A 12,336-nucleotide genomic window follows, 5' to 3' on the forward strand; every position below is an offset into this window, starting at 1 on the left:
GAGGAAACACTCTTTCCACATCCACATTGTTGAGATCATTTAAGGTTTTATATACTTCAATCAAATCACCTCTCACTCTTCTAAGCTCCAGTAGAAACAAGCCCAGCCTGTCCAACCTTTCCTCATAAGGCAACCCACTCATTCCAAGTATGATTCTAGTAAACCTCCTCTGAACCTTAAATAAAGGGACCAAATCTGCACATAGTATTTGAGATGTGGTTTCACCAATGCCCTGTATAACTGAAGCATAACATCTTTACGTTTATGTTCATTTTCTCTCATAATAAAGGATAGCATTCCATTAGCCTTAACTACTTGCTGTACCTGCACACTAACTTTTTGTGACTCATACACCAGAACACCAACATCCCTCTACACGTTAGAGTTCTGCAATTGTTCTCCGTTTAAGTAATACTCTGCTTTTTATTCTTCCTGCCAAAGTGAACAACTTCACATTTTCCTACATTATACTCATTACATTGTTAAATGCATTACGAATGAAGCATTATGGTTTGTGCTCCGGCTTGTGGGCATCTTCTGTATTTCTCGCATTTCCATTTTTATTTAATATTTCAGCATCTTCTGTTTTTCCTTTTGATATATATCTACCAAATTTACAAGTATTCTTGAAAGATAATCTATTCTTGGAGTCTCATTTATGCATGGCTGTCAGTAAATGATGGAAGACCAACCATAGAGCATTATAGTATTGCCTAGAATTATGCAGAATTTACAGCACAGAAACAGGACATTTGGCCCAACTGATTTATGTCAGTAATGTAGACAGAAAATCGTGGAAATGCTCAGCAGGTCTGATAGCATCTGTGGAGAGAGTTAAAGCTTCCGTTCGATGACCTTTCATCATGGGGGCAGATGGTGGCATAGTGCTATTGTCACTGGACTTGTATTCCAGAGACCCAGGGTAATGCTCCAGGGATCTGGCTTCAAAATGCACCACGGAGTGGGATTGATGAAGACCAGTAAACCATTGCTGATTGTTGTAAAAGCCCATCTAGTTCACGAATGCCCTTTAGGGTCTGGCCTACATGAAGAAGGGCAATAAATGCTGACCTAGCCTGTGACGCCCATATCCCTTGAAAGAATAAAAGAAAAAAGAACTGGAAAAGGTAGAAAGTGTTTGAGACAAGCAAAGAGGCAGGGAAATAGGGAAGGGGAGGAAAAGAAGAAAAGGGAAAGCCAATGGTGGATGACTGGAAGAGATTAAATGATAAAAGAGATGGTGGTACAAAGCAAAACGAGATAGTGATGGAACAAGTAAAGAAACAAAAGATGTGTCTGAAGGAATTATTAATGGGAAAATGCAGAATCATTACCAGCAGCTGGCAAAACTAAAAAAGAACAACTAAAATGGGGGCAGAGGTTTCAATCTTACACTCCCCGCTCTTCCAGAAAGTTGTCAAATGCCGAATAAAATGATGAGGCACTATTCCTTGTGCTTAGGTCGACTTTCACTGGAATGGTGTAGAAAACCGAGGTCAGAGTGAAAGAAAGGTGGAGAGTTAAAATGTCAGTTGGTCGGAACCACAACGTCATGCTGGTGGGCTGAACAGAAATCACCCAAAAGGAGTCCTATAAGGAGACCACATTGTGAGCAATGAATACTGTATACTAAACTGAAAGAAGTGCAAATAAATTGATCTTACCTGGAAGGAGTGTTTGGGGTCTTGGACAATAAAAAAGGAGGTAGAGGGCAGGTGTAGCACCTTTTGTGCTTGCATGACCTCTCTGCCTATGGCCTCCTACAGCGTTCCAATGAATTTCAACGTAAACTCAAGAAACAGCACCTCACCTTTTGATTTGGCACTTTACAGCCTTTTGGACTCAACATTGAGTTAAAAAATTTTAGATCATAACCTCTGCTCCCATTCTTCTGTTGGTTTATTTTTGGATTTGAGCTGTTGGGAATGAATCTATATCTTCCCATTCACAGCTCCTTTAGTCACATCTTTTGTTTCTTTATTCATCCTGATATCATGCCCATTTTGCCTTGTACCATAATCTTTTTCGTCATTTAATCTCTTCTGTCTTCCATCCTATCACAGATCGTCTCTTTTGTTCTTTTCCTCTCCTCCTTCTGTACTTGCTTAAAACCTGTTACATAGAATCATAAATGGTTACAGCACAGAAGGAGACCATTTGGCCCACGATGTCTGTTCTGGTCCTCTGAAGGAGCAAAGGTCATCTCTAATGTCTTCCAGTTCAGATGAAAGGTCATTGATTTGAAATGTTGGGCTGAATTTTGTCGCTGGCATATTAATCCTGACGTCAGGATGAACTCTAGGTCAGGAACCTGGATGCGGCAGAGAGAGGATGTTGGATGTGATTTTCCTGGAGGGATAGTGGTTGCATTCCTACACTGGGAAGTCCAATCAGCACTGCTCGCAGTGTTGGCGATGCCCAGCCATTGGCAGGAGCAGCAGCAGCAACATGAAGGCACTTTCAGCATCCTGGGGGTTACCATCGACCAGAAACTGAACTGGTCTAGCCCCAAGAAGCTTGACACCATCCAGGACAAAGCAGCCTGCTTAACTGGCACCCTATCCACAAACATTCACTCCCTCTGCACAGTAGCAGCAGTGTGTACCATCTATAAGATGCACTGCAGGAATTCACCAAGGCTCCTTAGGCAGCATCTTCCAAATCCATGACTGCTACTATCTAGAAGGACAAGGGTAGCAGACACCACCACCTGGAAGTTCCCCTCCAAGCCACTCACCATCCTGACTTGGAAATATATTGCCATTCCTTTACTGTCACTGGGTCAAAATCCTAGAACTCCCTCTCTAACAGACCTGTGGGTGTACCTGCACCACAAGGATTGCAGCGGTTCAAGAAGGTAGATCATCACCACCTTCTGAAGGCAATTAGGGATAGGCAATAAATGCTGGCCCAGCCAGTAACACCCACATCCAATGCATGAATTTAAAAAAAACTTTCAGTGAGAGGAAACAGCTGCCAATGCAGCAAGGTGAACATGAGTGAAGACATCAGTCTGTATGAACTGGCTGCAAGGGCATACCTGCTGCCTGGGGATGGATCTCCTTTTGTGAATCACTGTTTGGAAATAAATTTAAACTCTTACAGTCACAGGTCGCACCTCCTACTGCAAAATTGCCTCTAATTCCCATTTTCGGGCTCCTGACACTGAGGGAGGCCCATGTGTCCCAGGGAAAATCCCTTGCAGTGGGGAAAACTGCAAATCGGTGGCTCATTATCAGCTTTAATTGGCTTTCAGTCACTGCTGAACAGATTACTGTCAAACCTGCTAGTTTGCCTCCAAGAAAAGTGCAGGGAAGTGGAAACATAACAGGGAGCTGATCTGACGTGCATCTTTCCCAATTTCAATGCAACCCCTGCCGCCTCCAAGGTCATCGCTGTAGGCCTGGGAAAATTCAGCCTGTTAACTTCGTTCCTCCCTCCACAGGTGTAGCCAAATCGAATAAGCATTTCCAGAATGTTCCGTTTATATTTATGACTTCCAGAATCTGACGTATTTTGCTTTTGCTTCGGTTTATGCTGGTGTTTATGCTCCAGCTAAGCTTCCTCAAGTTATATTAGTTTGGTGAGCAGAAACAGTTCTAATCACATGTTTGAAGAGCTTTCAGGTGACATGCTCAGCAAATAATGAGTTAATCACAATTAAAATATCAAAATAAACATTTAGTTAATTATGACATCTGCCATATTGTTTATAACTGAGGTCTCAGTTGTAGAGCCATTTAAAAAGACAGGGTGGTCAAGAGGCTCTCACCTATAAACCATCAACATTAAAGCCAGTATAGGAAGAGATGCAGGTATTTCATATCCTGACACAGTCATGTTAGTTATCGACCTAACTAACTCTTGTTTGCCAAGGCATTAACAGCTCAAAACAATAATTAGGAAGACAATCCAAAACAAATATAGAAACTGATGTTCAGTGTTTGCTTCCTCCAACAGCTCAAGTTGTAAAGTAACATCCTTCACAAACAGACTGACATTACCGTCTAAGTCCGAGGAGGTTCACAATCAAGTTACTGTTCTGAGGTAACTGGCAACACTTTGGCCAGTTGACCCAGTGCCGATGCCAAATAGTCACCCCCTCAGTTAGGTTCAAGAGCTAGCAGTTTCTTTGGAAGAGATCAGTTCTGTGAAGATGGAACAGTAAGAAAAGAGGAGATAACGACAATGTAAAATTAAAGTGAAACCACTATAATTTATCTTTAATCCAATGACATTTATAATAAAATGGAGTCTGACCTTCAGGCCTCAGGATGCATGTATGCTGATTGTCACTGAGGAAGAATCCTTCCCGGCATCGGCACTCGTAGCTCCCCATCATATTGACGCAGATCTGCTGGCATCCACCATTACTATCTCCACATTCATCCACATCTAGTGAAAAGAAATACAGGAAATATCTTTTTAAAAAATCAATACATGATATTCTTATTCCACTGTAGTGGAGGTTAACCTGGTCTCACCACAAACCTTCTACCCCCAATCACATTTCCCTGAACAACACATCTTGGCAAATGGAATGGAAGGCAGAGAAATTGCCCCTCCAAAAAGGACAGTAAACCTGTATCCCTGATATATTGAGGATCAGACATTTGCAAAGATGGAGGGACTTTCACAGTCTCCCCCTCCCTCAGCCTTTATCAGCTACTGTGGGAAGAAATAACACTAGGCGGTTTCCTCTACATTGGAGAGACCAAACACAGACTGGGTGACCGCTTTGCAGAACACCTTCGGTCTGTCAGCAAGCATTACCCAGACCTCCCTGTCGCTTGCCATTTCAACACTCCACCCTGCTCTCATGCCCACATGTCCATCCTTGGCTTGCTGCAGTGTTCAGTGAAGCTCAACGCAAACTGGAGGAACAGCACCTCATCTTCCGACTAGGCACTTTACAGCCTTCCGGACTGAACACTGAGTTCAACAATTTTAGATCATGAGCTCTCTCCTCTATCCCCACTCCCTTTCCGATTTCCCCCCCACTTTTTTTCCAATAATTTATATAGATTTTTCTTCTCCCACCTATTTCCATTATTTCTAAATGTATTTCCATCCATTGTTTTATCTCTTACCTTTTAGCCTTTTTTGATTCCTTCACCCCACCCCACCTCCACTAGGGCTATCTGTACCTTGCTTGTCCTGCTTTCTACCCTTAATTAGCACTCCTCAGATAATATCACCACCTTCAACACCTCTTTATCCTTTTGTCTGTGACATCTTTTGGTTATCTCTACCTATCACTGGCCCTCTATCCAGCTCTACTTGTCCCACCCCCCTTAAACTAGTTTGTATTTCACCTCTATTCTATTTTTATTTAGTTCTGTTGAAGGGTCATTCAGACTCGAAACGTTAACTGTGTTCCTCTCCGCAGGTGCTGCCAGACCTGTTAATTTTTTCCAGGTATTTTTGTTTTTGTTTTGGATTTCCAGCATCCGCAGTTTTTTGCTTTTACATTATGAGATTGGTTTGTTCTGCGACAATATGTATAGCATCAGCTGGAATACTAACAAAGTCCAGTTTGTATCTGCTGTTTCTCCACATGCAGTGCTCAAAATCTCAGCCCTTCTGTCAGGAAAAGCAATGAAGAAAGGCCAGGTGGTTACCAACAGGATAGGGACACTAGTGACAAAACTGGAGGCCGAGTCACCTCCAGCGAATAGCACGCAGCCTCAATTAGTCAACTCAAGACATGTACTGGTAGAAATATTGGCAAAGGCCACCCTCAGGGAACAAAGAAACCTGAAGCTAGATTAAAAATAAAGCTGTAAAATTGGGGGAAATTAATTACTCAGCAATATTCCCAGTGGGAATTAATACTCTCAGAGGTAAGTAAAATCCTTCTGAACCATTCTGGTCAAACATACGCCTTGAAGTAAAGTGAAAAATCACAGTTTAGTACCAAATGATTCGGATCTGATTTTTGCCTTTATTTAAGTACTATTTGCATCAAACTATTTCACTGTACGAGACCTGTATTCAGAAGATAACACGTGGAGATTGGAGCACAGAGAAATAAAATTGAAAAGCTGGACTGTAGCAGGAAGAGCACATATCGAAATTTCTACCTCTAGATTGCCATTCCCGGAAAATACTAAGATAAGAAAGGAATATCCATTGATGTATTTTAATAACTGTGGAAGAGGTATGAAGGACTGTCAGAAGGGAAGCAAAATTTAAAGGACTAAGAGAGCTAAACTGGATAGCTCCTGAAAATGGGCACAGGGATCACAATGCACAATTAACCTGCATCTCCCCACCCCACCAAAAGCCCAATGTAACGTAGGCAGTATGACAGCTTCACACTCTCAGCTCATTAGAATGGCTGCTGCTTGCAATCAGCACTAGCTGTTCACTGGCTGCACATGTTATGCACAGTTAAATACTTAGAGCATTGGCAGGACTTACAGAAATCGCTCATGCAACGTCAAGGAGCAGTGAAGGGGCCAGCACCTGTTTGGTCCAGAGCTTTTACAGACACTGGAGCCCATCCTGTCCAGTGTGGAACTGGTGGCCAACTCCATTCACACACTTGTGGCAACCATGATTCAGCATCTGATGGTTGATGTGTCAGCTTTTGTCACAGCAGAAGCAGCAGCCACCCAAATCTCTGGGTGCTGTAATGGAAGGTCAGACTGCTGCCAGCATGGCTGTAGATTATAGTGTGCAGAGACCTGCAAGGGTGTCACCGTGGTACAGGAATCCATCCTCCTAGACTATTAGGATTGCTAAAGTGTCATTTCAGGGCAGTGGCAGTCCCTCCCTGGAACATGAACCTTCTGTCCTCTGTCAGGATGGCAGCATTCATCCTCCCATGCTGTTGTCTCTCAGCCAGACAGCCCAGGCTGATGTTGTCAATGCTGAGGTGATGCAGTCCAAAGGCCGACATTCTTGATGTAACCCTGCATGGTCATCTGCAGTCTCGCCCGGTGAGAGTCAGCAGCCTTCCACCAGCCTTCCTGGGGCTACTAAGATAGGATAGTGGTATTCACTAGAAAAATAGTGAGGGCCAATTGGGATATTGGAAAATTTTAATTGGGCCGCAAGCAGAATTTTAAAAATACTAACAGATTCATTGTGATCTATTTCTTCAAAAACAACACAAAGAAATATATAAAAGATAAAAGAAATTATAAAAGATAAACACATTAATAATGTACACAGTATGCCAAGTGTACAGTTACTAATGTATTTAATAACTCACTAACTCTTAATAGCTTAATAACTCTTTCTACTTACCTCCCGCTTGCCAACCCCCTGCTTACTGTCTCCCTCCCAATCGGCAAAATCTTTGACCCTTCCATTTGCTGACAGTCCCACTCAGTGACCTTCCAACCCACCCGCACACTGCCCCTTCCCGCTCGCCATCCATCCCGTTTGCAGCCCCTCCCACTCACTGCCCTACCCACTCTGGACGTACAACCCAAGATGCCCATTGGGACCACGTGGAAGTCCCAATGCACTGATCACCGAGGGAATTACCCGGGATGTTTGATTTTCCGACGAGCAATTCCCCTGCTCTTCAGGACCCTCCACGAATGTCCCCAACTCCGAGTTAGAGTCAAAGACTTGGGACAGTTCTGACTTACTCACCTGAAACAGTGACCAGTTACCCAGGAATGGGAGGCAGAAAAATCCTAGTCTAACTCATGGGGAATTACAGAACTGACCCCCAATCACACACTGAAACTACCCTCGATCGCTCCTTGACCCCAACTCCACCCCAAACCACCCAACTAGCCCCTGACTAACCCACCCTGACCCTCCAACTATCCCTCCCGACCTGACCTGACCAGCTTCACCACCTGACTACTTTCTGATCCACCTAACCACCTCACCCACCTGCCACTCTACCCATTTGCCACCTCACCCATCTATCACCTGCTACCCTACTCACCTACCAGCCACCCTACCCACCTACTACCTCACCCACCTGCCACCCTACTCACGTACCTCACCCATCCTACCCACCACTGACACAGTCATCCATTCACACTGAACATTTAAACTTACCCTACTGCAGCCAGTGCCATAAAAAGGAGTGTCCAGGCGTTCCCCCACAGCGCTAATACACTGCGATGGAGTTTTCTGATGGACTGTACTCTCTGCATTTCTGGAGAAGCCAGGCTCGGAAAACCCGGCCAGAAATGCGGAACTACGTCAGGACACAGAACAGAATGGCCAGAGCGGCGATCCGGTGATGTTTGCCACTTTGCAGATGATCCAGGCCAATGCTTCAGCACACCAGTGGTCTATCCTGTCACATTGCATGAGATAGCATGGCTTTCACTGCATGAATGCTGGTGTAAGAAGCCTTGAGATCAGGAAAAACCCCTTCAGAACATGCCACACTGCTCCTCGTATACCGTTGCAACTTTAAACTCTTATAAAAGGCACCAAGTAATTGTACAATTGAAACGACAGCTGGTAGAACTGAACCCACAATAAACCTGAGAGTCGCTGACGCTAGTGGAGGTATGTTTCCTGCTGCCGAATGCTTGTTCAGTTATGCAAGGCTGAAAAAGGACATAGGATGGTGAACTGGGCTCTTAACTGGCAGCACTTGCTCCAAATCAGAGCTGCATGCTGATAGATGTCATGACTTCCCTGCTCTGCATACTTCCTCCTCGTATTTACTGCACAGCGCACTAATGCGCTCATCAATATGGCGCTGGGGGCAAATCTCCCCTTGAGTGTGTGCATGCACCACGGGTACAATTTTAGAACTCTGACAAGAGTAGTCGCACCCAAAATGGGCAACGACAAACTCAATTCCTTGCCTTGAATGTTGTAGCTCAGATTTCTAAGTAAAGAACAGTTTGGTCCTTTACCAGGAATTAAACCTCGAGCCAGCTGTCAGCTACAATCCATGGAATTTATTTTTTGCCAGAAGTCCCACCTACTCAGTCTATTAACTGTTCGTCTATACAGGACTGCATCAGTTTCTTTTAATGGAACCTAAAGGCATAATTAAATATTATTAAAAATTCCAGGATTTAATGCCCAGGTCTTGCATAATTGGTATTTAACCCATTACAGCATTTTTAACAAGGAACTAACATTAGCCTGAGGCTAAAAAGGAAAGTAAAAAGTCAACAATGTAAGTCTGAAATAAAAACAGTAAATGGCAGACACACAAATTACCTGGGGCAGAAAGACAGAATAATGTTTGGAGTGAAACTCCTTTATCAGGGTTTTTCTCTTTCACAGGTTTCTACTCAGCCATGTACTTGCAAAAATTAGATTTTTAATATCACCAACTGATAAAATGTGGCATTACTCAGACCTAGAGGCTTTACTGGTACAGTTCTCACATTTATAACGGGCACAGTGATGTGAACACAGTTTACCCGCTACACATGGTGATGTGAACATAGCTTGCCCGCTACACTTGGTGATGTGAACACAGCTTGCCCGCTACACTTGGTGATGTGAACACAGCTTGCCCGCTACACGTGGTGATGTGAACACAGTTTGACTGCTATAGCTGGTGATGTGAACACAGCTTGCTCGCTATAGGTGGTGATGTGAACACAGCTTGCTCGGCTATAGGTGGTGATGTGAACACAGCTTGCTCGCTATAGGTGGTGATGTGAACACAGCTTGCTTGTTATAGGTGGTGATGTGAACACAGCTTGCCCACTATAGGTGGTGATGTGAACACAGCTTGCCCACTATAGGTGGTGATGTGAACACAGCTTGCCCACTATAGGTGGTGATGTGAACACAGCTTGCCCACTATAGGTGGTGATGTGAACACAGCTTGCTCGCTATAGGTGATTATGTGAACACAGCTTGCCCACTATAGGTGATGATGTGAACACAGCTTGCTCGCTATAGGTGGTGATGTGAACACAGCTTGCTTGCTATAGATGGTGATGTGAACACAGCTTGCCCACTATAGGTGGTGATGTGAACACAGCTTGCTTGCTATAGGTGGTGATGTGAACACAGCTTGCCCACTATAGGTGGTGATGTGAACACAGCTTGCCCACTATAGGTGGTGATGTGAACACAGCTAGCTCGCTATAGGTGGTGATGTGAACACAGCTTGCTCGCTATAGGTGGTGATGTGAACACAGCTTGCTTGCTATAGGTGGTGATGTGAACACAGCTTGCCCACTATAGGTGGTGATGTGAACACAGCTTGCCCACTATAGGTGGTGATGTGAACACAGCTTGCCCACTATAGGTGGTGATGTGAACACAGCTTGCCCACTATATTTGCCAGTAAAACAAAAGCAGGAAATCTCACTTAACAACTGCATCTTTTAATTGTTAGCAGCTACAGCCAAAATCTCATCACTGGGGTAACAATTAAGCTGATTGAAACTGTTTGAAGATCTGACTTTGCTTGAAAAAAGCAATCTTTTAAATGGGTAAGTACAGAGTAGAAACTTATTGAACTACCCAAAAGAGTCAGCGTGCTTAATACATTAATAGCAGTAATTATGGAATCTGAGTATTGCTGAGAAAGAAGAGACGTGTTGTTGAAGTTTTTCACCATCTTCTTCACTGTTCATTAAGCTTCCAAGTTGTGTGGCATCTACAAATTTTTAATTTGTGCCCTGTACACCCATATTCAAGTAATTAATAAAGATCACAAAATGCAGTGGGTCACTAGGCAACACTTGTATACCTTTCTTCAATTCAAAAAACAACCGTTCACTACTCTCTGCTTCCTGGCATTTGGCCAATTTTGTATCCATACTGCCACTAGGTTCAATGCGAAATGAGAAATGGTTAGCGCCATTTGTCCGGTTTAGGGAGTTACCCAAGAGGAGCGTGGGCAGTGTAAGTGGTGGAGACTGTTCAGTTTACAGTGGAACTATATCATGTAATGGCCACAAAATCTATAGCCACAGTACCATCAAGACCTGTTTATATAGGGAATTCCTATTATTTTCCAAGTTAGATTTTGACCAAATGTGTGACAACAGCAAGTTAGTATGTGGACAGGAAATTCACTGATTCACAACAATTTTACTATAATATACATAGATTATTGCTCTTTAGTGTGTCAGCTCTGCACAGGGGCAGGCTTTTGCTGGTTCAAGTCTGAGACTAGGACTTGAGCACCATTGCTTAGGCTCACGCTTCTGTTTAGTGCTGAAGCAAAGCTGCATTTTTAGAAATATAGGGCTGGATTTTCTTCTTTGAGTTGGGAATCATGATTCGCACCATTTCCAAATAAGCCTGCACAGACATTATTTTTCCTCTGTGGAGTCGGGGTCAGAGTGTAGTTGGGGCTGCTGCTTCCCAAAGCAGGCCCAAAGTGGGAACGGAGCCAGGTGGATGGCAAAACAGATAGGTTAGAAGGCTTACCCCTGCCTTTCACTGGGACACTGGCCCAGTTCTGCTCATGACTGTAAGGCCCTCTAGCCCTCACCCCTCACCCCTCACTCCCCCACCCACCCAGCATGCCCCCTCCATGTCCCCTCATATCTCCCATCCCTTCAACATGCCTCTATGCCACCCGCCCCCCCCCCCCCCAATACATCCTCCATAGCCCCTATGTATCCTCCATACCCATTCACTATGGACAGAACACATGAGTCCTATAATAAGACTGGGAAATCTTTGAAATGCTCACAAAATCATTAAAATAAGCAACCAAACATTCAAATTCTACTTGAAAAAAGTTCCTCCTCTTAGGAGCTCATAAAACTGCCAATCAAACACAGTCATTCAAACTGCACATTAAAAAATATACTCCTCTTAAATGCTTATAAATCTGTCAAAATAAACAAACAGCCATTCAAAAACTATTTCAAAGAAAGCTGAACCTATTAAATAGTAATAAAACTGTTATTTGTGCAAGTGCACAGTCCCCTTGACAGCTGTGTAAACAACCCCAGCTGATTCAAATCCATTAGTGTGGTTTGGACATTCAGCCAAGCGTTCACAATGAGATTCTGTGGTACAACTGTGCCAACAAAACCTCCTGAGCTGTATCCAATAGAACATTTGAAGGCTCAACAGATGTCTGGACTTTGAAATCAATGCAAAAAAAATCAATGCACAGGGTCTTGATGACACATTAAAGCTGAATCTCAATATTGTTGAATGCATAAGAGATCTTTATCCACTGGAGAAAGTACCTGAAAGCATCTGAACACTTAAACAATGCTGGTCAGTTTAACAGTCACTTACCTTTTAAAGACAGAGCGCTATAGTCAATTTCTGTATTAAACCTGTCAATCAAGCAAGCTCACAGACCCCTTGACAGCTGGGTAAACAACCCCAGCTGGGCCAAATCCATTAGTGTGATTTGGAATTCAGCCAAGCATTCATAATGGGATTCCACTGCACAACTGTGTC

The 12,336-nt window shown here is 43.6% G+C and overlaps 1 protein-coding gene across 1 annotated transcript in view; it reads right to left on the reverse strand.

Moving 5' to 3' along the window:
* Positions 1-12,336, reverse strand: part of scube3 (signal peptide, CUB domain, EGF-like 3) — a 403,547-nt gene that overhangs the window by 223,848 nt on the left and 167,363 nt on the right. The window contains exon 4 of the mRNA XM_041196379.1: positions 4,261-4,395. Coding sequence (XP_041052313.1) covers positions 4,261-4,395 — 135 coding nt within the window. The remainder of the gene's footprint in view (positions 1-4,260; positions 4,396-12,336) is intronic.

Source organism: Carcharodon carcharias, chromosome 9, assembly GCF_017639515.1.
Source record: "Carcharodon carcharias isolate sCarCar2 chromosome 9, sCarCar2.pri, whole genome shotgun sequence".
In the NCBI taxonomy this organism is placed as follows: domain Eukaryota; kingdom Metazoa; phylum Chordata; class Chondrichthyes; order Lamniformes; family Lamnidae; genus Carcharodon; species Carcharodon carcharias.